This window comes from Notamacropus eugenii, chromosome 2 (assembly GCF_028372415.1).
Source record: "Notamacropus eugenii isolate mMacEug1 chromosome 2, mMacEug1.pri_v2, whole genome shotgun sequence".
Lineage (NCBI taxonomy): Eukaryota > Metazoa > Chordata > Mammalia > Diprotodontia > Macropodidae > Notamacropus > Notamacropus eugenii.
The window spans coordinates 535,852,679-535,880,544 of NC_092873.1; the positions used below are offsets into that span (position 1 = coordinate 535,852,679).

Sequence of the window (27,866 nt, forward strand, 5' to 3'; positions counted from 1 at the left end):
CCTGAAAATGAGGTACACTTACAGAGGTGCTTGAACTCATTGGCAAGGGATTTGCCTGGATATGAGTACTCTAAATGTGCTTATAATCTAGTGCTTTCTGGGTTGTACCTTGTAGCTAAACAGAAGTCCCAAGGCAATGGCCACCATGAGCACATCTGGGCCACAGTCGCCCACTCTCATCCCTGCCCTGTGCCCAGGTGTTTAGTTATGAGGTAGTCAGGGAAAACTTTAATGTTGCATCCAAGCTCCTCAAATATACCGCTAGAGGGAAAGGACAAAGGGTCAACGCATTCTGCCAAATATGCAACCTCTACTAGATCTGTGTTACTGAATCATCAGACGTTCACCCATTAGATTAATTGACCTCAGTTTCAAAGTGGATGTTAAGTATAGACAGTACAGTTGTAACCCTGAATGAAAGTGGAAGAGGCATAGACACACACCCATTACCTCCCTTCTGCAGTCTCTCTCTTGTTTCAGGGGTTCAGGGAAATAGCTTATCAGCTATCATTTATGAAACCTTACTATGTGCCAGGTGCTGAGAATTTTGTTGTTGTTGATTCCAGCTCTCTGTGACTCCCATTTGGGGCTTTCTCAGCAAATATATTAGAACAATTTGGTTATATTTTGGTATGCTTTGTTATGTCTTTGGTATTTCTTTCTCTGGCTCATTTTACAGATGGGTAAACTGAGGCACCCAGGGTTAAGTGACTTGCCCAGGGTCACACAGCTCATAAGTTTCTGAGGTGGGATTTGAATTCAAGTACTCCTGGCTCCAGGGCTGGCACTGTATCCACTTCACCCCATGCTAAGGATGGAGAACATAAATGAAGCAGCCCCTGCCACTTAATGTGGCAAAGATGATCTACTGAGAAGAGCTACCATTTTTGTTTGCTTTGAACAGTCTAGTCAAAGACTGCCTCTACTGTACACTGAATGCTTCATGTTTCAGTGACTTTCCAGTCTCACCTCTCCCAGTGCATATCACAGTCCCTCCACCCCCTGACTTTTACTCTGGGAGACTCTGCTACATGATCTACAGATCGTCCATAAAGCATCTCCCCAGCATGCCAAAGGCCATGCTGGCATTATCCCAAGAGCTAACACTTAGATCGCACCTACTGTGTGCCGAACACTGTACAGATGTTATCGCATTTAATCCTCACAACAGTCCTACAGGGAAGGTGATTATTATTGCTCCCATGATAGAGATAATGAAACTGAGGCAGAAAGAAGGAAGTGATTTGTGCAAGGCAGTAATTGTCTGAGGTCCAGTGCTCTGTGTTCTATGGCATGCCACGACACAAGATTTCAAAGAGACGATGTTGGTGACGTTAATTTGAAAAGCTTTTGTTTGAACAAAATCAACACAGCTAACGTGTGAAAGAAAGCCATTAAGAAGGTACATGGAGCAAATTTTTCTGAGGAAGCTCTGATACTTTAACTGGAATGTATCGTAGAAATCTTAGTCCGAGTTTAATAGATGTAATGGTTTTAAAATGGTTAAAAATAGCTTTAAGATGTATTTGCTTAAAACTGCACTAAGGCTGATGGGACACCCACAATATAAGAAACTGATTTATAGTTAGATTCATGATCTAAAGGAAAGAGCAATTCCCCGAGAGACCAGCAGCCAAAGGATATGAAAGAGACAACTCTCAGAGGAAGAAACCCAAGCTATTAATAGATGGGAGAAGAAAAAGAATTTCCAAATCACTAATGACTAGAGGAATGCCCGTTGAAAGAACTCTGAGGTCCTGCTTCATACCTGTCAGCTTGGCACAAATGGTGAAAGAAAAGAAAAAGAAAGGAAAGAAAAGAAGTCAGAAAGAGGGCAGAAAGCAGGCACTCTAAATCCCCATGGAGCTGGGAAGTGGTCTTTCCATTCTGGAACTCATTGAGAACCTTGTTCCCTGAAGGCACCAAACTGTTCACAGCCTTTGATAGCACTACTAGGCTTACACACCAAAGAGACTGAAGAGAAAGAAAGGGACTCACGGGTACAAACATTTAAGCAGCTCTTTTGGTTGGAGTAGAGAAGTCCCTCAATGATCAGAGAATGGTTCCATAAACTGGCATCCTAATGCCATAAGAAAAGTTTCAGAGAAGCCAGTGAAGATTTGCATGAGCTCATACTGAGTGGCAAGAGCAAAGAACTAACAGGATGAATGATACTAAAATGTAAAAAAAGAAGAAAGTCTTAAAACTCTTCTCTTTGTATTGACCAATCACAATATGAGAATGCCAATGATGAAATCAAGTCCAAATTGACCTCTTCACCTCCCTTGGGTTCATCATCTTCCATGATCATTTGTCAGGGATGCTAAAGAAAGTATTCTTTGTCAGGTGTGGTTGGCAGGACAGTCTCTGAGGTTCCTCCAAATCTGAGTTTCTAATTCTGTGAATTGAGTAACCATTTAAAATTCTGTTTGTGTGGACTGAATTAACAAATGTGGAAGATCTGCTCAGTCCTCCAGCTCACAGAAGGGCCCCAGCCACACAGGTCCTGCTGGGAGGCCTAAACAAATCATGCAGAGTACATCTCTGTGGCATGGATCTGCTTCACCCACCTCTTTGCTCTCAGCCTTCAAAATGGCAGCTGCGTCTTTGAGTCACAGCCTGTATTGTACAGATCAATGCCTACTGATTTCTTTAATCTATTTATATTTTTTCTCTTAAATTAAATGGTTTTGCTCCCTGAAGTTGATAAGTATGTTTTGTTTCCAGCTGCAGCAGCTGCCAACATGGCTTACCATCACATCCGACCTCCCATAGGCTACTCCATTCCCAAACCCATCTCGTCTTTGTTAATGAGAGGCTGGAACGCATGTCCTGAAGTGAGTCATTTTTTTGGTCATGTATAAAATGTGTCATGGTCAGAAATCGGTTTCCAATCGAGCCACAAAGTCTACTCTAAGTGTCTATTTTCAGAGCGATTTGCCTTCTGCTCTTCACCCTCTAATTGCTTTAGAGATATTGAGTTGTGTGCTTATTCCATTTTTTCCCTCTGATGTTGAAATGTTTCTCAAAACTAACCAGAAGGCCCAGATCTGCTACGTACCATCTGTGTGACTGTGGGCAGGATATTGGACCTCCCTGGCCCCTGCTTTTCTTGTCTGTAAAATGAGAAGATTGGATTGAATAACAATCTGTGTTGTCTCTAGCTTAGCCAACGGTCTCAGGATCCTAAGGATCTTAAGGATCCATAAGCCACCTATGGCTTCACTGTGGTTATGCCTCCAATATACTAAGGATGCAGGTGCTGAATGCCATGACATCTCATGTAACTGCATTTCCAGTTGAGACATTTGGTTCAAGACTGGTTCACCCAGACTCCACAGAAGAACTTTAATCCATCAATCAATGAGTGTTGTAAAGCGCCTGTCATTTGTGCTAGGCACTGGCAGCACAGATACAAACAAAATCTCCTCAAGGGAATTACATTCATGTTATAACACGTACCTGTACATGATATGTGTGTGTTTGTGTGTATAAATACACACACACGTATGTATATACACATACATATATAATACATATGTCTGTATATCTATGTGGATATGTGCATACATATGTACATCTTGATAGATAGTAGAGTCTACTCCCTGGGCTCGGCAGTGTGGTGGGCTCTGTGGAGTCCCAGTCAATCCTGGCACCAGTATAACAGGGCTGTCCCTCAAAGAATCATGAGGCCAGGTCATCCAGTCCCATATCAGTCCTGGAGAGGACCTTCTCTTCAACTTGTGTGGCCTACACTCTACCAGGCTAGGTATAAAGCAGCAAGTTCGCTCTCTAGTTGAGGCCCTACTCACCAGGTCTCCATTTCCACTGGGCTTGAAAGGGGGTTGGTTTTCCCCTCATCTCTAGCCTAAGGCTGTCCTTTTGCATTTCTGCCCATAACACTGTCTTTGGGGCCAAGCAGAAGAAATTGAACCCCCTCTTAACACTCCATTCAACTACAGAATGATAAGCTTGACATTCCCAAAGTCATCTCTTCTACAGCAAGTCATCCCCAGTTCCTTCCACCCTTCCTCATGTGGCAGAAAATGTAAAGCCTTCCCTCTTTGGTAGCCCCTCCCTGGACACTCTGCAGCTCATCGCTGCCCTCACCGTGGTACCTGTGATACCCGGACCTGAGGACAGCCCTCCAGATGTGCTCATCACTGTTACTTCATTTCAGAAAGAAATTAATGGGGTATTAGGCAGAAAAGGAGGGGAGAAAGACAATGGAAAGGGAAGAGAAATCATTAACTGATTAAAAAATAAGTTATAGAAATAGAAGAAATAGCCAGAAAGATGGAACCGAACACAGCAGTCAGTAGTGAGAGGCTCCCAAGGTTAGGACCAAAATCCGCCCTTTGAGGCCACCTGGTGAGTCCAGCCTCTTTCTTGGGGCAAAGATTTACTCTCAGCCCTGCAGTCAGAGGCTTCCCCTATTCTCTCCTCAAAGACTGACCGAAAGGCCAGATTTCATAGCTTCCCCGGAAATACATCGGAGTGTCTAACAATCCTCCCAGTCAGAAAGGTTATCTCTCATCTCCAGCTCATCGGCTTTGGGTTCCCTCATTTCCATTATTTCTGACCTGAAAGCTGATACGGTAAGCCCTCACCATCAGCTCCCGCTCACAGCTCAGCTCCAGCACCACCTTTGACAAGGGGCCTGTCCTGATCCCTAGTGATGAGCCACTCACCCTGCCCTTGGCATCTTCTGTTTACTTTGCACTTATGCATTTCATGTAGGCTTGCATGTGAGCATGGTGCCTCCTGCGATGACATACAGTGTATCCCAAAAGTCATGGTGCATTGGAAGCTGTTCCAGCCCAAACATTAACTAAGCCCTTGGGACACCCCATATGTGGGCTTCTTAAAGGCAGGGGCTGTTTCATTTTTGCCTTTATCTACCCAAGACAGAGCTGTGACAGAGAGGGAATTCTGATTGAATGATTCCTTCATGATCCATATTCCCAGTCTTCCCAGAATTCCCCAAAGGCTTCCCTAATCTGTACTGACAAAGTGGTGAGAGATTGCTATGGGGAGTCTGTGGCTGTTAGTCATTCAAATAACTTGTATAAAGGGCCCACTATGTGCCAGGCACTGTGGATGTTTGGAGGGGAGACACAAAAAATCTCCACCTATGGGTCTGGTGGAGTGGGGAATGTCCAAGGGGGAAGCTCACTCTACCAAGGCAGACCAGCAGCTGCTTATCTCAGAGGATTGTGTGGGGCCCATGAAGTGAAGGGACTTGTCTAGGCTCACAGAGCTAGCATGTGTCAGGGCAGAACTTGAACCCAGGTCTTTGTCACTCTGAGACCAGTTTGCCATGAGGTCTGTCATGGAGGATTTAAAAAAACATGCTGGCCCACTTACTTCACTGGTCAAGGGAACTCCCAGTGAGAAAACTCCCCTTTCCAAAGTGTAACACTGTCTGCTCAGAAACTGCCAAGCGGCCTGAGCCATAGCCATCAGTGACTTCAGCTCCTCCAGCTGCACACCCGCTCCTTCAGAACCGCACTATGATAAGATGAGAAAACAGGCTCCTCACCAAAGACCGGGGGGGGGAGCATCCCTTTCCTCCCAATGGAAGCATTCTAGACCTAACCTGGCATCGCCTTGTGACAATGGAGGATGATTGCTTCTGACAGTTAACATGAAAAGGGAAAGAGCAGAAAAAGCACCAGATCACTTATTTCTTATTACCCACCTTTTCATGAGAATTCATGAAGAAGTCACAAAAGTCCTTGAGAAAAATATAAATCAGAAGGGGATTCAGTGATTTCCTTGTCTAATTTCCTCATTTTAGAGATGAGAAAACTGAGGCCCAGAAAAGCAGACTGACATGCCAGGGTGCACAGATTGGGTAGAACCAGAGTATAAATGCAGGCTTTCTATCTTCCAATGGTGCGCTCTTTGTATGAGACATATCCCAGAGCAGTTTGATGGCGTGGGAATGGTGGGACCCCAAGAATTGACAGCCCCAGAAACCTGTGCCCAGGATGGATGTTGCCTCCAAGACAAATGCTTCTCCTCATACACTGGGTAAGGGCTCCCTCCAGACTCTAGAGGGTAATGATGGATCCAAATGAATGAATGATAACTGATATTTAGAGGGGACTTTAAGGTTTACAAAGCATTTTGTACACATTATCTCAGATAATCTTTACAAAAACCCTTCAAAGTGAGCATTATGGTTGTTTTGACCCATTTAAGAGATAAGAAGACTGAGGCTGAGTGAGATTAAATGGCTTGACCCAAGTCACACAGGGAAAGCGGGAAGTAACATTTTCTTCACCCCAACTCAAGTCTTCTATCAACGAGGCCATACTGTGCGTGCATGGAATGCTAATATGGAATAACTCTTCACTTAGCACAAGCTGCTGTGAATGTCAAAGGCAGGAAGCTATTTGCACTTTTCTGTGGAGGTAGACCAGCTCTCCAGAAGCCAGAGTCAGCCCTGTATGTGGGGCCCACCAGAGCTTTGCAGGAGGAGTCTTCCCAGGGCCTCCCCACTAGTGGATGTCTCAGAGTCACACAATCCCAGAATCAGGAGGGGACTCAGAACCCAGGTAGTCTAGTGCATGCAAGGAAAGACTCTCTGCTGGAGTATCCCTGCAACATGGCCATTCAGGTTGGAGCTGAAGTAATCTCCTGGGAGAAAAGCCTGGCTCCTCTGCTAGATGTGGACAGCTGCTGCTGTTGGAAGGTTTTCCTGATAGCCTACCTAAGAGTACGGCTTAGCCCATCGCTCCTCATTCTGTCCTGAGGACCCTCACAGGCCAAGTACACTTCTTCATCGTAGCTTCTCAAATACTTGAACACAGCTATGGGGTCTTCCCAAGCCTTCTCTTCTCCACACTAAACATGCCCCACACATTCAGTCTTCTTAGGGCCTACATGTGAGGCCCTGTGGGCATCTTTTCATCTTCCTCTGGACACTCTACCCTCTCTAACTTAGCAACACCCTTCCTGGACTCTGGTGCCCAGAAGAGAACACAAACCTCCAGCAATGGGCTGAACAAGGCAGACTTCAGTGGATCTTTCACCACTCCTGATGCCCAGATAGTATCACTCTCTTAATCCTACCCCAAGGGTTTCCTTTTCCCTTAAGGATCAAAAAGCAGTGTAAACAGAAGATAATCACAGAGGAAAGACTTTTGGGGGAGAGGAGAGGGGTGACACAACAGTGGGAAAGGCCTCTTGCAGAAAGCAGGGTTTGAAGGAAGCCAGGATGTGGAGGGAAGAGAGTTGGAGAAGACTTCTTGGGTCCAAGCCACTCCCCCTGAGAATCCCAGGCACAGATAGGTATGTGCCTAATGAGATTTCCTTGGTGAGGAGAAGAGAACCTGGTTAAAGGGATATTGAAAGGGTAGAAAAAGAGGACAAGGAAAAAGGTTAAAGGGACCAGCATGGGAGCCACACTCTCCATGGTCTAGGACTGCCAAAACGAACAAGGGCCACAGAGTCAAGGCCTAGATGAAAGAGCTGGAGTGAAGTCCACTTCACCCTCAGGATGGCTCAGCAGAGCAGGCTGGGAAGCAGGGGGCAAGGAGGCAAGAGGGCATGATGCTAAATCATGAAGAAGAAGGAAAAAAGTGAGATAGGAGGGAACAATGGGAGGTAGAAAGGGGGTATTCAGCATGAGGGTGGCTAAAAGAAAAGGCTAGCAGGAAGCGGACATCGGGCAGGCATGGACTACAGTACTCTTACCCTAACTAGGTAGAGCTGCCCTGCTTTCCAAATAATGAGCTAATTCTCCTTCTCTCTTCCTCTCCCAATCTCCCTCCGCTGAACAGGATTTCCCCCTCCCAAGCTGGAAACCTGCCTCTTCTGCCTAGTTTGGAAAGTGAGCTCTCCCAGCATTCTCTACCTCGAGCTCATTTGTCAGTACTTTGTTCATTGCCGTTCATCGAACCATCAAAATAAATTTACTTTAATACGACCAAAGCCCCTTGAATTTACAATTGTTCTGAGAGAGGTGCTTTCCTTTGGTGCGCCATGCAGCAGCATCTTCCTAAACGGGGCTGACATCTTTACATCCCCTTCCTCTTGACAGGATCGCCCAGGCCCACAGACAGCAGCGTACAGAGGCATCCAGACTCACAGAACCAAGGGCGGCATCACATGTTTATTTGTCTTACCCCTCCCCCACCAAAAATATCTGAAGTTTAAAACAGTCAGAGACCAAAAACCCCAACGAGTTTTTGCTATTGTTTTTCATTTTATTTTTTGGACAAGATGCTTTGTGCTAACCTACAAACTTGGATTTTTCAGGGCCTCTGCATTTGCTTGAGTCCAAGATCCCCACCTAGTGGCCATCCGTAAAGTACAGCTTGTAGGGAAAAGTCTGCGTACCCCTCCAGGGAAAGGGAAAGGCCTGTATTTATTCTCCCAGAGGAATAACTGACTTAGAAGTCATCTTCTCCTCCCTCCACCCCACCCCCAACCCCACCAACTCCATCTAACATTTTAACTATATTTAAGATATAGGAAAATGTCAGCACAGGAGTTATAAATGAGTAAAACATGTTAAGTGCATGTAAAGCATCTCCTCACTAAGGTTAGAGAAGACGGGCTCTAACCTGTCATTCTACAGGGTTCCATTCTAACCCTATAGGAATGAAAGGATGTCAGTAGCAGGCGTGGGTAATTACCCTCATACAATAAACATGGACTACAAAGCTGCTCAGCTGGACTGTTCTCCGGTTTTAATTTCTCAGTTGTCATTATTTGGTTGCTTTTCAGTGGAAAAGTTGACTGCCAGCCTCATCTTCCCCTTCCCCAGGGAATGAGAATTAATTGTGTCCAATAGATCTCCTTGGTTTGGCCTTTGGTTTCTGCACTGCATTCAGCCACGGGTTTTTGCTTCCTTGATACAAAGGTCTGAGTGAGGCTTTTCTCTCCCCCAGAAATGCATAGGAAATGCTTAGAAAAGACGAGGGATGTGTGTTTGCGCCTTCTGAAGAAAGCTAACAGAGAATGCGGTTATTATTGGGTTATTTGGCTCACTTTGTTGTGCGGTGGAAAGGTGATGGATTAGAATATTCAGCAGAGGGTAGGAACAGTGCAGGGTCTGCAGCAGCGTTTTCAGCATCATTTGCCCAGCTAGGAATTAGAGGTACCTCATTTTCTGCCTCAAAATGACTGTCTTTTACCTCTGGTAACAGAGAAGCTTATTCATGCTTCTCAGGGAGGAGGGGTTAGATCTTCCCTGTGTTCATCAGCACCTTCATCTGGTCAGATGTCTTGACATTCTTGTGTGTCCTTTCTTATCATATGATCAGAAATTTGGGGACCAGTTTCACCAGGCAGCAGCCTTGCTTTGATTTCAGACCTGTTGCTCTTCATGCCATTCTGCGTGACAACGCTGGGTCCCAGTAATGCCTGCAGTTCACTGTTTCCATTTTTCTGACTTTCCTGGGGCTCTTCTGATGTGCCAGCAAGGACTAATTTCTTGGCTTGAATAACCGCCCCATGACTGGCATCGCTTCTCTGGGCTGCTCCTTGATTTTCTTCCACTCCCATCTTTTCCCTAGGTGCTTCATTGCTGTCATCTCTGGGCACTCCATGTGCACTGTGAGTTTCTTTTTCACTCCTACTGATTGGATGCCAATTGGTTTGAGTGCCAAGAAGAGGAGTGTTGATACCATTGGAAACCTCGGGTCTATTTTGGTGTGGAATGAAATTAGTTTCTACAAATGTTATGTCACTGCTGCATTGGGTCTGAGGGATGAGGGAAGAGTCATTAGGCTCTGTTCTAGAATCATTTTTGCTTAGGGAGTCAGGCCCCCCATTTGTAATGCAGCATGTAGTTACTTGGGATGATGCTTGGGCGTTATGCTTTACAGAATCCTCTTCAGTTCCCAGCTGTGGATGATGGGGTTGCTGTAACTTGTAAGGTAACATTTCCTTTGGGCTTAAATCCTTTTGATTGGTGTCTGGCTTGTAATCACATACCAGTAGCGTTTCATCCCTTGAGGTGAAAAAGTTGTCCCTCTCTTCTTGTCCTAAAATATGTTGTGATATCTGGTCCTCCTCAGCCTCGGTGGTCTCTCGTGTCACTTGGTCATCAACAGCCTGGAAATGCTGAGGCCTGATGTCCTCTTTTGCTGGACCTTGTCTGGCACCTGATGAATAATTGAGCGCTAGACATGGGAGGATAGCAGCACTTTCCATTCTGTCCTTTGGTAATGGTTGAGGGGGAAATCCTGTTAAAATGCCTGGAGATGCAGGAGATGCAACAGCCTCAGCATGACGTTGTCTAGGAGCTTGAGCAGGTGTGTGACAGGTGTGTTCCCTGGGGCTTGGACTGACTCCAGAAATCCCCAGAGCTACATTTCCAATGCTTTGGCTTCCACCTGTCACCTGTGTGTTCGTAGCATTAAGAGTCAATGTTTTAGGGGCAGTTCTACTGTTTCCACTGCTCTTGGTCTGCTCAAGGGGACTCCTGGGCCCAATAGGACCTCTCAACCTTTCCTTCTCAGATGCTTTTTCCTCAGAAACTTTGGATGATTTCTGCTGAACTATTTTCTTGCCTTGCCTGGAGGACCTAAGGGGACACTTCTCTCTCTCTGGTGGCTTTTCTGGGTGGATTCTTATTTTTCTAAAGGGGTGTAAATTCAATTTAATGTGTAGCTTCTGGCCTTTCCCTTTTCTCTTTGGGTAAAAGGCTTTGGTTTGCTCTTTTTCTGGAATTTGTGTGTCAGAAGAGCATTTTCCTCCTTTAGTCTTTTCCTGCATCTTCCTCAGCTTCTCACTACAGCTGATGGCTCTTTGGTCATGTGGATTTTGCTGCTGTGTCCAAAGAGCTCCTGCCTCAGTTGAATCAGTCAGGAGCAGAGCCAACCCATTTTCTTCATCTAAGGCTGGAATGCAGAAGCTAACTCTCTTTCGGACGTGCTGTTTCTGGACTCGGGTTGGTAATCCTATGTTGTCCTCACTTGACAGAAGGTCTTTGACTGTACTGTTCACTTGGATTTGGTCTTTCTGGGACTTTGGATGTTCCCTAGGACTTGATTTCCTTTCATTTGTACAACCTTGCAGTTGATCACAAGGAACATATTTGCAGATAAGGGAATCTTCCCAGGGCAGATCCATCAGCTTGCTCTCCCCCAGCAGTCCATGAGGACCAGGGCAGTGGGCACTAGGATCGTGTGTATTTTTTTGTACACAGTGCACCTTGGGCCTGTAAGACTTGGTTGATGAGCTTGTAATAAAGTGTCTTTGTCGGTGAGGTTGAAAGCCATCGTGTCTTGTTTCTGTTGGAGCCTGCCACAACTCATTTGTTAAGCGGTTTTCGAGGCTTTCTCTTGCCAAGGCTGAGGTGGGCGTTGAACCTCTTCCATTCAATGTGTCACCGCCGATATCTGCTGAACGATAAACACAGGCGTTTAGCACACGGCAGAGTTCTATTACACCAGCTGAACAGATGCTTAGCCACCCTATGGAAACAGCACAGAGGAAGATACTTTTGCTTCTGGCAGATTCTAGGGAACATTGTCGCTAATTCTCAACCAAATAGACAGGAAATAGTTTGGGGGAACTGTTGCAAGCCTTGGTGACCACATTTGCCCATCACTGGACAGATTAAGCAGGAAGCATGCCCTTCAAAAGCACTAGACTAAGGGCGCCTTTCAATCTGCTGTCCCATTTAATTGAATATCATTAACTGAGACGTAGAAACATCTTTACTTTTCATAAATATAATAATATCAGCTGGAAACTAAATAACCCTTTAAATTTTGCCAAGTATAGTGTTATGCATACATTATCTCATTTGAAATATAAGACACATTGACTTGATCACTTTGAATCAGCCTAACAAATGAAATCCTTCTTGCCCCACCCCACCCCCTGCCTTTTTTGTGGCTAAAAGCACTGAACTTGGATGGACACCTCAAAGCCACAGAATCTGTTTTAAGTCCTGACAATGTTAATTACCACCCGTGTGACAAAGACAAGTCACTTTCCCTCTCTGGACTCCATTTCCTTCTCTGGACAATGAGGGTCTTGCCCAGTCTGACTCTGAAGGCCCCTCAAGTACCACAGTTGCAATGTTATGAACTCTGGTCTGGATCAGTCCTCTACTTAAACCCCCAAAGTGTCATTAGAGTCCCCACAACATAGAGAAAAACATAGAGAGAGGGTTGGTTGAGAAATGTTTAGTTTTGAATAAGACAGTACTCTCATTTAAAAAAAATACAGCTTTATGTTGATCAGTATGTTGGCATATGTGAAATGTGGCATGACATAGTGGAGAGAGAACTAGCCTTGGAGTCAGAAAGAGCTAGGTTCCCATCCTGCCTCTGTCACACGTCATAACCCTAAAGCCCAGAGAGCTTGAATTGGGTGGACTTGGGTGTGTGTCCTCCATCTCCAGGTGCAGCCCTCCTCTGCCTCCCCCTAGTGATGCTCCCTGGCCTTCATCCTCCAAGGTTGGAAGAAGAACAATTAGTTGCATCATTACAATGAAAGCTTCCTGTTGGCAGGAGCTGTTTCATTCTTGCCTTTACATTCTCAACACCTTGCATCCTACTTGGAACATAAAAGCTGCTAAACAAATATAGGTTGACTGACTGGTTCACTGGGAGAAATAAAATAGGTTCTATCATGGAGTATTCCCCTTCCTACTGCCTAAGGCAGGGATTCTGAGATGTCTTATGTGTCCTGGGTTCCTGTGGCTCTCTGAGAGAGCCTACCGATCCTTCCTCCGAAGGATATTTTTAAATAATTGATGGAATGCTAAATTTCAATTCAAGGCTAATGAAAATGGAGGTATATCTTTTTCACACACAAGTACATGAACCCCCTGAAATCTGGACACCAGGCTGAGGACCCCCAGGCTAAATTTAGATCTATAAAGTACAAAGGTCTTTCTATACTCCCACTCCCAGACCAAAGCTGCCTCTTCCAGAAGACAAGACCATCCTTAAGAAGGTCTAGTATCTCAGAATCCCAAACCTCCAAATTTTAACACCAGCTGGTGAATCTGTCAACCTAGGGGCCTGTGGGTGGGACAGGGGAAATTCTGGGAGATAATGAGCACGCTTAAAAAGAAGAGGCATCTGAGGAACAGGAAAAGACCAAAACAAGTCAAAACAAAATCACCTAGCTATCTTATCAGATGAAGCCCTTTTAGGGCACTGGGTGGTGTAGTCTACTACAGGGCATGAGCTGGAATCAGAAATACTTGCTTATGTGACCCTGAGCTTAACTTCCTATCTCAATCTCAAGCCTCCTCAGTTTTCTCAGTTGTAAACTGGGGCTAATAATAGCACCTACCTCCCAGGATTGTTAGGAGAACCAAATGAGATGAGATAGACACAGCCCTTAGTACAGAACCTGACCTACAGTAGGCACTTCACAAATGTTTGCCTTTCTGTGATCTAATAAGGTTCTTTGTCCAATGCTTCCTTCCACCACCATCCAAAGCAGCCATCCTCAGGAAGGGCTAAGGACAAGGGCCTGGGGATAGAGCGGAAGAGGTGCCCGAAGAAACATATGGCCCCCTTCATGTCTGGTTGTCCCCAGTTCTGCCCTTAGGCCTCAATGTCTTTGGTGAGGTTTCCTGGAGCAGCACTTCTGTCCTTTATATTTTGAGAGGAAGCACTGCTTGACATGAAGGAACACAGATAAATGAACACAGGAGCCTCCCTACACAGCTGCTGGCCCTGTTCTCCCACTAAGTTAGATGAATCACCTTTCTATTCAGGAAGCAAAGTGTGTGTGGGGGGGGAGGGGGAGCAAAATTAATGTCCTTCATTTTTTTTCACCTAAATACCGAATATCTCCATGTCAGGTCAATGGCTGTCATGAGCAGGCTTGCTTGGTTCCCTGCCTAGGAGAATGAATTAAGTTCTGGGTTTTTCTGGCCTCTGAAGTGATTCTCCCTGATAGCTGAGCAATGGCAGGCATCTGTTTTTGCCTCCCTTCCCAGAGTGATTCACTAGGATTAGAAGGTCCATTCTTCTAAACTATCACAGGCCAGAGGGTCAGTCTTGGACTGCTAAATTGGCATTGTAGATCACGTGACCAAACTCACATGGCCATAAATCTTTCCTAGGATCATGACAACTCAAATGCTTTTTTTGGTTTGGACATTCAAAGGCATTGTCTTTTCTTCCCAAATCCCCCAAGTGTCCTTAGACCCTGAAGAAGGATGTTGCATCTACTGCTTCCTCTCCATTCACCCTCGCATGCACACCTTTCACTCACACAAGAAGAGCTAACTCACCCATTGTCCTCTCTGAATTCCACTGAAATGTCTGTGTCTGAGTCTCTCCTGGTTCAACATGCCTCAGCTTTCCTACTCTTCTTTGGAAAGGTCTTGTCAGGGTACTGGCTTCATTCATGACTACCATGTTCCCAGAATGCTCTAGAAGGCCTGGCTGCTCCAGTCTGCAGTTGAAGCATGAAAAGGAACCATCCTCTGGCCCACATCCCTTTCCTTTTGGAAGGGTTCTTAAGGAGGTTTGGAGGCCTGTGGACTCTGAGACTCTCTCTAACGTTTCTGGATGGCATTTTTCCTGTAAAAGTGGCATTTCCTTTCCAGATCCCACAATGGACATGACCTTGATCTCATTTTCCTGAGTTACGTGACAGCTACAGTATCCCTGCATGAAGTCATTTCTTGACTCATGAGCACACAAGACTCCCCCGAGGGCTCGGCAGCATGGGTCCTCTGATGTGGATCTGGCTTTGCCTCGTTGGAGTTTCCAGTTCAAAATGGCTAAAATTAGGCAAGTGAGACCAACAGCTCCTGTGACAAATAAAGGGACCATTAAAGTCAGCCTCATGAGAAGAAACGTATAACCTAACAGACTAGAAATAACAATGGCTAACAATGGCTAGTCCATTCCTAGGGAAAGTGCACCAAGGCTTAGCTCCAAGACACCAGCAAACATCAAGAGAACACAAAGCATTGCTGCCATAAACAATCGCCCAATCGACAAGAAAGTATTGTGTTCCAGGCTCTTGTCAGCCCATAGACGCCAAAGGAAAAAAGAATCCATGCCTACCATCAAAAGCTAAGGAAAAGCTCCTTTTCTCTGAAGGCATCTGTCTCATTTATCTCTCATGTTACTTTCATGCCATAGGCTACCAAGTTGGTTTGAGAAGCTTTCCTGCAGCTTCTACTGGGCATGGCAGCAGGCCAAGCATCCAAGTCTCTAGTTATGACTGATGGCAAATGACTTAAGCAGAGATGTGGCAAGTCTTTTCCCAATGTGAAGAGGGAACCTATCAGACAAGAGAGAGCATTCTTCAGTCTTCCTAGTTGGACATTTCTTGCATGTCTTAGATAATAGTAATAAACAATGCTGAGTAATTAGAAATGACCTCTTTGGTGGAAATGTAAGACCAGGGCTTTTCTGTGTAAGCTTTAATTATTAAAAGGTTATCCTAGCTTGAATCATTCTCAAGGGAGATTCTATTTCTGTTTTCAATACCCTTTTTACTTCTGTAAACAGGATATAAAGTTCCATTCCCACCTCTCAGACAACTTAAATATTCCATGGTTAGCACAGTCTCTTAGATTCTCAGATAACACATCACACACACTCACCAAAGGAGAAAGATCCATCATGCTTTAGCCCACATTCATTTACCCCGTGGCCTCCTCCTACTGATCATGGTACAGCTGTGGCTCAAAGCCCACTAAATTCCTTAGCAGGGAATCTGGGGCCCTTTATAGTCTTATCCCAGTCTGTAGCTCACAGAATATCCAAGCCCAGAGAACTTCAGAGACCATCTGATCAAACCCATATCCGAGAATAGAGTGACACATGAACACATGGGCCTCGAGCCTCTGCCAGAAGACCTCACTTCTCAATGTGGTCATCCATCTTCCTCCTGTTGGATTCTTTGTGCCCACCTGGCTGGTCTGTTCCCTGTTCCTAGGATTCGCTCAGTCCATTCTGCTCTGTGGGTCTATATTGATGTTAGTTCCTAGGCCTGAAAGCCTTCCTCTCTTTTTCTGTCTCCCCATCTTCACTCACATGGAATCATAGAACCCAACAGTGCCAAGGTTGGAAGAGATTATGCAGACCATTGGCCCAACCTCTCACATTACATAGGAAGAAGTTGACCCATGGAATGTCAGGGTAGATTTAGAATGGGAAGACCTGGGTCCCACCCTGTGTGAGTATATGGGCAAGTCCCCCGCCATCTTTGGTTTCCTTAGATTCCTCAGGTGTGGAAAGGGGAGGGGGTTTCAATAGACCATGGAATAGTAGGGAGATGGATTTAGAGATGATGCCATAGGTGGTGTCCAGCTCATAAACTGATACCTCTCACAGTACTGACTGTGGGAATGAGCTTGGACATGGAGTTTATGTATTGGAACATTGTTTTAGTGAAAAATGAGCCCAAATATTCAGCTTTGAAGCATATTGTTGGAACACATTTTAGTGATAAATGCCCTAAAGCATGAAGCATGTTGTTATTCCAGTGAGAACTAAAAAAGCAAAATTATTTTAAAGTGTGGACCCCTGAAAACAAGGTTTCTGAGTCTGGGGTCTGGGAACTTTTTTTTTTTAATCTTGATATCTCTATTTCAATGTAATTCATTTCCTTTGTAATCTTGTGTGTTTTATTTTCTATATTTAGAAATATGATTCTGAAAAGGGTCCATAGACTTTACCATTCTTCTATCAAAGGGGTCCTTGACACAAAATAGGTGAAGAACCACAACCCTAATGTCTTGCTGTAACACCTCATTGTGTTATTGAGGCAACTCGGGGCTCTCAAAGACAGGGCACCTCTAGTAGGCAGATCCAATCAAACTGGAAGGGCTTCCAGTGTGGGATAGTCATTTAAACCTCTGCTTCTATTTGGGAGCCATTGTACCTTTTGAAATAGACTATTCCCCTGTGTGGGTATCAATTACCATCAGTGGAGGAGGGACTTTATGGAATGTTCAGAAATAATTCCAAGAGAACTAATCCTAAGAATCTGATTCGCTGGTGGAATTGGCATCTACTAAGATGTGGTTGTGAGAGAAAATGTACCGCAGGCACATAGAACAAGGGGAAAAAGGAGAAGGTGGCATGCTACGTAGGAGAATCCAAACATAAAATCAGTGTGACTGAACAGATTGCATGGTCAGTACTACGGATACTGTTACTACAGAAAAGGCGAAAGATGTGCTCACCCACTTTGTGTTTAGGGAAAGACAAAGAAACGTGAAAAATCAACAGCAGTAATAACTGAAAACCTCTCCTCACTGTTATGTTCCAGACGTGGTAGAACTTGACAAACGTTGTCTGTAGGCCAATTTCTGATGACACAGACCACATGGAGAGAATGATGTAAGGCTGCCTTTGAGTAGCTGCTTCTGGGTTGTGTGGTAGCTAAAGATGGTTCTTCCCATTTGCCAGCAACATGGAAATGTGCTTACCAACACTGAGGCAACTGACCCCATAACCAGGATTCTAACAGAATATTCTGCCCACAGCCCACATCCTATTTAAATAACCACATTCTTTGACTCTAAGAGGAATAAGTTAAGAAAAAAAGTGAAATACCAAAAGAGGTTCATGCAACAGTTATGGAAGAGAGCTTAATGTTTTAGCTGCATTCAGTGAGACCTCAGATTTAGGTTCATTGAAGAGCACATTGACTCATGGTTTGTCCTTTTTTTGCACCTTTCATCAACTTTTCCATTGACCACTTAAGAGATTGCCCACAGAGCCATTTGACCAATGACCTCCAGGTGTCTTGTATTTGTCTGGAACTGAGTTGGGGGACATATGACATCTACCTTCTTCACTTGTATCCAGGCAAGAAAAAGGTCTCAAGCATTAGTGGTCCCTCCCAGTCATCAATTCAGAGAGCAGCTTTCTGTTATGAAAAGTATATCACACAATGGATTTCTTCCATGGAAAAGGAAGGTGGGTTCAGGTGGAGGAGACACCTCCATAGCCTTTTAGAACTGGAAGAAATTGGAAGGTAAAAGGCATACTAGTCCTTGTAAACCTCAAGCAAGTTGAGCTAAGCAGGCAGGGATTCTGATTTTTATAAACAATCAGACAGATAGATAGGTGAATGGATGGATGGATGAATGAATGAATGAATGAATGAATGAATGAATGAATGGACTAAGGACCTAGGAAAGAGTACTTGAGTTGATGAGAGTGGAATGGAATAACCAGAAGGTTCCTGACATAGGCTAGCTGCTTTCAAACATTTGAAGGGAGTTCATGAAGAGGACGGACTAGATTTGTGGTGTGTGGCTTCAGAATACAGAACCAGATGCTTAGGGCAGAGCGAATTCTGAGGTAGAAGTTAGAAAGAGGCCAAGCTGGGCTTGGTGGCGGGGAGAAACTCCTCATAATGAGAGCTGTCTAAAAGTGGGCTTGTTTGTGGTGAGAGGTAGGGGTTTCACCTTCCATTCAGTCAGACTAGATGCCCAGTTCTCAGCTGCCTTAAAGTGGGCATTCTTTTTCTGATATGGGTTGAAGTAGATGCCCCACCCCAATCTCTTCAACTGTCAAAATCTGTGATCTGTGACATTGCCTGAACAGTTACCTTCAGCAGCAACTCCAGAACTTGGGTAGAGAACAGGGCTTTCTACTTGTGTTCTCTTGACTGAGGGAAGGAGTGATGGGCTGGAAGTTGCAAGAATATTTAGTTTTAATCCTGTTTCTGATATTCAGTAGCTATGAGACTCTGAGCATGGCACTTTATTATTCTGGACTCAGTTTCCTTATCTTTAACATATGAAATAACAGCCCCTAGCTCCCAGGGTTGTTGTGAGAACCAAGTGAGATCACCATTGTAAAGCTCTTAGCCCAGTGCCTGGCACATGGTATAAAAGTTAGATATTATTATTATAAAGGAGGGAGGAGTCATTCATGAAGGTGGGAACCTTTTGGTCCAGAACTAATTCTTAGGTACCCAAATCCATTTGTCTTTGTTCTCAGTAAACCAAGTGTTAAGGAAAACACCTTCCTGATATTCTGCTAAAGTGATGACCAAATGCATTAGTGCATGAAAAGTGCCATTGTTTTATTAAGGATGTTAGCAGCCATTCCTCCTTTTTGAGAATCATACTCACAAAGGGAATCCCATAGGCTCCCTTTGCCTGGATTTACTATATGGGTGAGACGATGATGTGTTGGCCAGGTGACCATTCCCCTCAGGATTTTGACCCTGGGGGAGTAACTCTCCCCAGGAGTAGTCAGTGTTGACATAGGGAGAGTTCTTTATATAGGATCCTGGCACTTGTTTGTGGCCCTGGATTTTTACCAGTGACTTTAATGGAGATGTGGATTGGATTCTCCTTGCAGACACATGAGGGATAGTGAACATTTTGGGTGACCATATCAGGAATCCAAACCTATTCCAGCAAGCTGGACAGGATGTCATTAAATAGGCATGAATGCGAAGTCATATCTCTGCATTCAAAGCACCAGTAAGCACTGATCACTCCACTGCAGGAGGGTGGGGCCAGGAATGAGGCTGGACAGCAGGTCCTACTCTTTCCCCTCAGCCCTCACGTGTAAACCTCTATCTAGGGTATGAGATAATATTGATTATTCTAGAGAGCTCTGCTGGTGTCTCCATCCCTTATTAGCTCCATGATGGTAGGAGCCATGCTTTTCTCCAAAAGCTGCATCTTCCCAGGCCTCTATCAAAGTGGTGAGTGCACATATTAAGTGCTTGTCAATCAAATGGCACTTGTGACTTTTGCTGGAATTTGCGGGGGGAGTTAGTAGAATTCAGGTTCGACATGAGTTAACAGTGGCAAAAAAAGCTCATACTTAACCTCTGCTAGTCTCTTGCTCCTCATCTGTACACTGGGGATAGTAATGTTACCTTCCCATGAATAAAAGGCCTACTGTGCACAGCAGTAGAGTGTCACAACCAGCCCTACTATTCTGGTCACATCAGTCCTGGACTTGTCTCCAGTTCTGGGGTCACATTTTCAAGGCATCAACAAGCAGGGATGTATCTGGAGGAGGGCAGCCAGGGAAGCAGTCAAGATTGAACTTGAAGGTGAGCAGACTCCGAGTTAGGAGTGGGGGAAATGGAGGCCAAGAGCTGGCATCTTCCTTGAAGGCTCTGAAGGACTTCTGTGAGGAAGGAACCATCTGGCTTGTTTTTTGTGGTGCCACGGGGCAAAACTAGGGGTCAAGGAAGGGACGAAGTCATTCTTTCCTTTGTCTCCTGAGCCCCTAGCCCTGTGCTTGGCTGATGGATAAATTAAAATGGCAAAGAGTTCCATAGAGGCTTGATGTTAAGGGATGAAACCAACAAACCAAAGTCAATCTTCCTAAGTCTTAAGCATTGTTCTAGGATGGCATGGGCTCCCTTGGGAGATGGTGGGTTTCCTCTCATTGGGGGTTTTTAAGGGAAAGTTGTTGGGAGGATTTTCCTTCAGGCTTGGGTTGAACTCTGTGACTTCTAAGGTTCCTTCTGAATAATTCAGTTATTTTTCTGATTCTGTGGTTATGATTCTCTGAATCCAGTGGACAGTGCCAATCGTCTGGTCTACTGGAATCCCAAACTCACAATTCATTGAATCAATCTCAGGCTCTTAATCTGCCAATTGAGCCCTGATTGTGCCTAATGCTGCTGCCTTCACCCGAACAGGAAAGGCTCCTCTAATGGAGACTGGGCTTTCTTCTCATTTTCTGATCAGTCCAGCAGTGAGAGGAACAGGGAGAAGCTGGCAGGACCCCTCAGAGGGGGCAGGGCATCAACACAGTCACACAACCTCGTGTGGTTCAATCTATGTTATTCATATATGTGTCTGTGTGTATTATATATGTATAGAGGGAGGATTCTCTGAAGAAATCATATCATCTCCTCTAAAACATTAAATCTGAAATTATATTGGTATGAAAACAGGTGATCATCAGTATTAGAAAAATAGAACTGAATAGGCATGATTTTTATAATAGTGAACATTTCTACATTATTGTAAATTTTACAAAATGCTTTTCATCTACTGTCCCACCTGAACTTCCAAACATTGCTATGAGGCAGGTGTTCTATTTCCTGTTTTACAGACCAGGGAACTGAGGTTAAGCCTTGGCTCAGGGTCATGCATCTACCAAGTGCATGGACGGGATTCCACCTCAGATACTTCCAACCTGAATCCAGTGCTCTGCTGGCTCCCTTGCTTCTGGGGACATCCCTCCAAGATGACCTCCCCTCTCTGCTTAACCCAACATGCATGAGTATTAACCTGCTTTCCCTCCCATTAGGAGGAACTCTCTTTGAAGTCAAAGACTGGATTCGCTGGGCCATGAATCCTTAGCACTTAGCAAAGAACTGACTCTCAGGAAACAGTTAACAAATGCTTGTTGACTGACTGACTGGCTGGCTGGCTGGCCTCTGAGATCTTCCTGACTCTGCCAGGCCTGTATCTATTGCTTGACTTCTCATTAAGAAGGCTAATCAGCATTTCTATGTGACTGTGAAATTTACCAAAAGCAATTGGACATATTATTTTGTTTGAAAAGTCCCAGAGGCCCTGAGAGGCTAAGCGGATCTACCCATCCATGGACATCTCATCTGGGGGGAGGGAAGGAAGGAGGGTTGTGAGAGGCAAGCTATAAGCCAGGGCCTCCAGGACTCCAAGAGTGCCTTTCTGTCCACTTCCTCTCCTTGTATCAATGTCACAGAGCATTTGCAGAGTTTTGAGACTATTCAAAGCAAACCCAATGATTTTCTTTTTTGTTTCCTTTGGGATAATCTCATGAGGTGGAGGCAGGAGGGGGTGGGGGACACATTATTACACCTACTTTTCTGAAAAGGAAAGTGAAGCTTAAGAGCTAAAGGGCAGTGGACAGCATGGGCCAGCCAGTCAGGGGTAGGACCAAGGTCTTCTTCCCCATGGCTCTTGCCCCTACAGTGTGCCGCCCCTTGGTGTATCTGCTGCCAGTCTTGTCCAGCTTCTGCCTTCACAGCAATAGTGACCAAAAGCCTACAAGTCCCTTCCCAGCTCTAGATCTATGAACTGCAGCCCCAAGCCTAGGCAGACATCCTAGAAAAGCTCACCTCCAGGTAGCTCTGAGGGAGACAAAATGGTGCCTTGGAAAGAGTCAGAGGATATGGGTTAAAGTCCTTGTGCCACCTTGGATCAGTCAAACCTTCCTGAGTTTCTTCATCCTTAAATGAGGGACAGGAAGAGAGCTGACCTACTGGGTTACGGAATCGTTGCTCTAGAGCCAGAGAGGACCTGAGAGTCATCAGCATTCAGCCCTCTCATTTACAGATGAGGAAACTGAAGCAGACAAAGGTTAGCTGATGACCAAGGTCTCAGCCTGGTAAGTGCCTGAGACAGGGTTTGGCACCAGACCTTCAGGGCTCCAGGCCCAGCCCTTGACCTGTTATGTGATGAAAGTCCTTCTGTCTGTCTGTGCTTGTGTGATCTTATCAGGTCTGGACTAGAGAGAGAGAGAGAGAGAGAATTGAGAATACCTCCTTCTACCTATCACACATACCTGCAAAGCAAAGGAGGGTCACCTGGGCCACCTCCCTCCCGGAGGGGCCACTTGTCTTGTCCTTGAATACCAGTGTCATGTTGGGAGACTTGTAATCACAGTCAGCCTCAGACCGTCGGAGTACAGTGTAAGCAGCCGCCTCCACAGCTGGGCTCTGGCAGTTCAGGTCCTTGATGCTGCCATGCATAGGGGAAGAGGTGTTCATAGTGGAGTTCCTGAGGAACTGGGACAAGGGGTGCAGATCACAGGTGCAGCGCCACTCATTCCTGTCGAGACCCTGAAGGATGATCCGTGTGAGAGGAGCAAATACATCCGGGATGTGGGTCAGGTTATTTCGAGAAAGATCCACCTCTCTCAGCTGAGGCAGGGCCTGGAAGGCACCCTCCCCAAGGTAGCTAATGAAATTGTTGGATAAATCCAGATAACTGAGACCAGTGAGATCAGCACCAAGCAAAGTGCTCTCTGTCAGGTTCCTAATCCGGTTCCCATTCAGGAGCAATCGGAGAAGGCCCTGGGTGTTTCTGAACCAGGTCCCTTGGATGTTCTCCAGAAGGTTATTACTTAGGGCCAGCACCTGCAGGTTCCGGAGCTCTTGGAAGGTGGTGTTGGTGATGGAGGCACTGGATATCTGGTTGTGCTCCAGCAGCAAAGTCTGCAACCCACGCAGCCCCCAGAAGGCGTCTTCTCGAATGTCCGAGATACAATTTCTGCTTAAAGTGAGCACAGTCACATTAAGCAAGAAGGACAGGTTGGTGCCCTCTACCGTGAGGATGAAGCCATCGGTCACCATCAGCGCTCTGGTGCTTGCTGGAGCGTCTGTGTGGAGGAAGAGATCAGAGATAAGACACACACACACACACACACACACACACACACACACACACACACACACACACACACACACACCCTTAATCTCAGTCTGTATCTTACAAGCAGCCTCATAACCTGGGGAAGAACACTTTGGGTAGGAGCAAGGAAGTTATTCCCTTGTGCCCAGTTTGGGGCCAAGCTGACTACTTATCAGAAGGATACACTTTTACATTCTGTATCCCTATGATCCGATTGCTCAGGAGCCAGATGCCCACCTACCTCTTCATTTAGGAGCCAAAGTGAACCCTCTGCTTTTTATATTCCTGTTTATAATGATAGCTCATACTATGTTGTGGTTCAGGATTGGCAAACAGCTTGTCATCCATTATTTTATCGGAAACAAAGGCCTTGTCAGGGACATGCTTCTATTATACCAGTTTTCCAGGTGAGGAAATTGAGGTTCAGAGCCTGAAGGTACTTTCAACAATAGCCACAAGAAACAGGTATTAGATGTGAGAAACCAGGCAGGTGCAAAGACCTGGGTCACCCAGCAAGGGTCAGAACTCAGTTCTTCTGCTTCTTCCTCCAAAACTCTTCCTACCAGCCTTTCTGCTTTTAAAGAGATAGATAGAGAGAAAGGTAGATAGATAGACAGACAGATAGATAGATAGACAGACAGATAGATACAGATGGATGAATGGATGGATGAATAGATAGATGATATAGATGGATAGATGAATGGATGGATGGATAGATAATAGATAATAGACAGATATAGATGGATAGATAGATAGAGATGGATGGATAGATGGATAGATAGATGTGGATGGATGGATAGATGGATGGATAGATAGATAGGGATGGATGAATGGATAGACAGATAAATAGGGATGAATGGATAGACAGATAGATTAGATAGGTAGATAGGGATGGATGGATAGATAGATGTGGATGGATGGATAGATAGACAGACAGACAGATAGACAGATAGATAGATAATAGGGAGAAACAGTGTTTCTCATAGGCAAGTGGCTGGCATGATACAAACTGCCCAAGTGCAGATCCCTCCCAGATACCTGCCCTGCCCTGAGGCACCATTGCCATTCCAGCAGGGGTTTTCCCTCATCAAAGATTATTACCTCATTTACCGATGGCAGGCTTTATTGAATACTCGGAGCTCATATGGATTTGTCCCCAACAAAGTAGATCATTATTCTTATTGTTGTTCACCCCAGGCTAAAACGGGTACCACAGCATCACCTCTTTACTCGCTGTTGACACAGACCCTGTGTCAGGGGCTGTCCTTGCCTCTGGGCCATTAGAGGTTTCCTCCCATGACATCTACCATCCTGTGACAGGTGATGCTTGGGACCTCCAGCAGTTCAATCCAGTTACCATTATTGTCTTCCAGGGATCACAGCTTGGCCATTAGGAGCCAAAACATTTCAACATCATAATAAGGAGTTACTGTGGTGCCTCGTTATCATACTAACCTCATCTTGAGTGCAAATGACAGTTAACATCATGGCTATCAGCACTAGCAGGTCCATAGATGGCCCCATCGCTGGGGAGGAAAGTCACAGAGCCCTGGCCTATGGGATCCCTAGAATTCAGCAAGCAGGGGGAACTGAGAAATGATGCAAGGCTTTCCCATCATGTGCTTATGTGTGGCTGAACTGCTGTGACGTGTGTGTTGAACACGGGCATATTTGAATAAGGGTATTACTTAGTGATGGTGTGGATGAATTATTTCTGGTTTCGAATTTCATTCCTCCCTCCACTTAAAAAACAAACCCATCCTGAACAGTGAATTTTGTTTTCCCTTGGCTTCTTTTACCTTCAGGGATTTGTTAACACTAAGTCACCAGGCCATAGCCACTCAATTACTTCTTGCTGGTGACCAAGGGAAGCTTCACTAACAAGCCATCCACAAGATGCTCTATTTTCCTGAAATCTCCTGCTCCCCCATGTGACACCCTGGAAATGACGATAGTAACAGAGTAGGCTATGCCATGGAAATGAGGCAGTGGTCTTTGTTTCTCACCAGCATCAACCAGGTTCTACCCCCCCATCCCCCACCCCTGCCCAAAAGGAACAAATCAGGTATTCCATTTCCCACAGAATGGGGGTTTAAATCGTTACAGGTTGAAGCAGAGTCTCTACTAGACTTTCTCTGGTCAAGAGGGCTTTAATAGCTGTCATTTTGCCAGCAGAGGCTCAGGATTTTAAAGTTAAAATTCTCCTTTTCTCTGCAGCTTCCTTTTTAACCCAAATAGATGCCTAAACTTTCCACTCAGTCAGTTTATGGCGGTGCTTGACTCTGGTTAAATTTCAGTATGTAAATCACATTCTCTTTAAATTTCTTAATAAGGTGCCTTATTAAATTGTTGACTTTACCAAGCAGTAGGTAATGAATACAGCCAGTGGATCTTGTTAGGATTGCCACAGCTCATTTACTCCCAATGAAAAAAGAAAGAAAGAAAGAAAAAGACCAGTCTTTCAAAATTAGATCGGTTTTGATTGCCATCTCTGTGTCTGGATTATTCCTTTATCTCTCTGAGGTGGGAGGATGGGATAGCCAGCCTGAGAGGTGTGAGAGCTCTGTCAGTCCATCCTAGGGTGGAGCTCAGCAGAAAGTTGGGGCAAAAAAGTCATGCATTTCATTTACTTCTTTTTTTAAACATGTTTTCCTGCATGCAAGGATACTATTCATTTTCAATAACAAAGATTTCTAATATCCTCTGGAGGTATTAGGATAGTTTTGTTGAGGATGGTGGTCATAGGAGAATAGAATCAGCTGGATGGCTTTGGGTCTTCAAAAGGAGGGTGACTCTCGGTGTGGCTGCCATATCAGCTGAGCCTGGGAGCTGCAGGGAGGACCAGGAGGGGACTACGTAGTCCCTCCTTTCATTACCTGGTATATATGTCAGCCTCTGGCAGAGAGTGACATCTCGGGAGCAGGCTGAGCAGGACGGGGGGCAAGATGCTCCCAATCTCACTGTGATTGCCAAGAGGGTGAGCCAGCCACCTGAAAGAAGAGGAGACAGCACATATTCCCCAGTGTTGGTGTTTATTATTTGTGATTTAATGACTCTCAGCTCATTAGACTTTTTGCTGATTTCTACTTGACAAACATGTTTTAATGCTCAGTTTAGTGTCCTCCCCTCTGACCCCAACAATGAACAGCATTGGAGACGAGTCCTCAGCCTGCCTTCATTTTGGCAGACAAGAGCATAGCCACCTTTCCAGTGGCAGACAGACTCTGATTATGGGGAACCCATCACTTATCTTTAGGATTAAATAGAATTAGGCCATCTAGAACAATTCATCTTTTTTTTTAAGCCAGCAAGGAAATAGAGGTCCAGAGAACTTCATTGACTTTCCCAAGATCATGGAGGCAATAAGTTTCTGAGGTGGGATTCAAACTCAGGTTTCTCTGGGTCCACCACTCTGCTCCTTTTACCCTGATTTCTACCACTACTCTTTCCACATCACATCTTGTCAAATTAAGACTACAACTCCAGATACATCCATAAGTACCTCTGTAGAGACTACGCTATTACATTTAAGTTTCTGAATATAGGCTTACTAAGAAGTTTTATTGATGCCTTATATTGTCTATTATACCACAATCATATCCCATTATGCTCCAAACATAATTCTCCCCTTAAAACAATGAAAAACAGCTAAGCAAAATTGATCCACTTAGCAACCTCGTCTGACAGTGTATAAGAATTCTTCATCTATACTCCTCCACCTCTCTAAAGAGAGCAGGTCAGTGTCTCATGATGGATCCTTTACAACACTGGAAACATTTAATTTAGCTAAAATCTTAACAACCTTGACCCAAACTCCCCTCCCTCCCCCCTAAAAATCCTCACCATTTGTGTCTGGGTTTGTGCCCGATTTTGCTAAGAGCAGTACATGAAACCAACACCAAAGTTTATTGGGAGCATCAGAGCTCCTGAAAACAGGGCTGAATGTCTGAAGCTTCCAACCCCCTCAGGACTTTGAGTCCTCAGTGATGTGTTCAAATGCATTTTAGGAGAGTGGAGCAACCAAACACATACTTACAAGACCCATGGGTCGTTGGGTACTGAGGGAGTTAACACCTTTTTTCCCCCTTTTTCATATCCAGTCTTTCATTTCAAGGAGGAAAAACTGCCCTTTGAAAACATGCAAAGCTAATTAAAGCTTTCTGCAGCTTCATTATCTGAATGCAGTTTAGAATCCTGACTTAAAACTCTTATCAGAAAGGGACTCAACATTGGACCATGAACAGCAAATGAACATTCAATTAACACTTCAATACAAGAGTATTTTTTTAATAAAAAATATACTTTATTGTTAATCTCTTGCTCTTTGTAAATGCAAATATCCACATTTTAAAACCCAGGACAATCGCCACTCTTTTATTCTTGCCAGAGAAGGGAAAAAAGTTCTTCTTTCTCCATTTACAGGGAAGACCAGAATTTGCTGAAGTTGTGACAAAATTGGAAGAATGCCTTTGCAACATTGAGGTGAGTGTGTGTGGGTCCCCGAAATTAGCAGCAAACACACAGTGGCCAGCACATTCAGGTGCCCGTGAGCCTGTTGGGAAGGCTTGGCGCC

The 27,866-nt window shown here is 44.9% G+C and overlaps 2 protein-coding genes across 2 annotated transcripts in view; one reads left to right on the forward strand and one right to left on the reverse strand.

The window, feature by feature from the left end:
- TNNI3K (TNNI3 interacting kinase) overlaps nt 1-27,866 on the forward strand; it is a 322,872-nt gene that overhangs the window by 234,166 nt on the left and 60,840 nt on the right. The window contains 2 exon segments of the mRNA XM_072638208.1: nt 2,728-2,837; nt 27,716-27,775. Of these exon segments, the coding sequence (XP_072494309.1) occupies nt 2,728-2,837; nt 27,716-27,775 (170 nt within the window).
- On the reverse strand, nt 13,445-27,338 carry LRRC53 (leucine rich repeat containing 53). Its single transcript, XM_072637088.1, has 5 exons — nt 27,326-27,338; nt 26,170-26,283; nt 22,446-23,261; nt 14,333-14,752; nt 13,445-13,458 (listed from the first exon to the last, which is right to left on the reverse strand). The coding sequence occupies exons 1-5, from the start codon at nt 27,336-27,338 to the stop codon at nt 13,445-13,447; spliced, it is 1,377 nt and encodes a 458-aa protein (XP_072493189.1).

What these genes read in the sequence shown, in the direction of transcription:
- LRRC53 (XM_072637088.1), bottom strand. An exon ending in GAGGCTGACATATATACCAG is followed by an intron (nt 23,262 to 26,169) that starts GTAATGAAAGGA and finishes TCCTCCACACAG; the next exon opens with ACGCTCCAGCAAGCACCAGA. An exon ending in GACCCTCCTTTGCTTTGCAG is followed by an intron (nt 14,753 to 22,445) that starts GTATGTGTGATA and finishes TATTTGTCACAG; the next exon opens with GAGCTGTTGGTCTCACTTGC.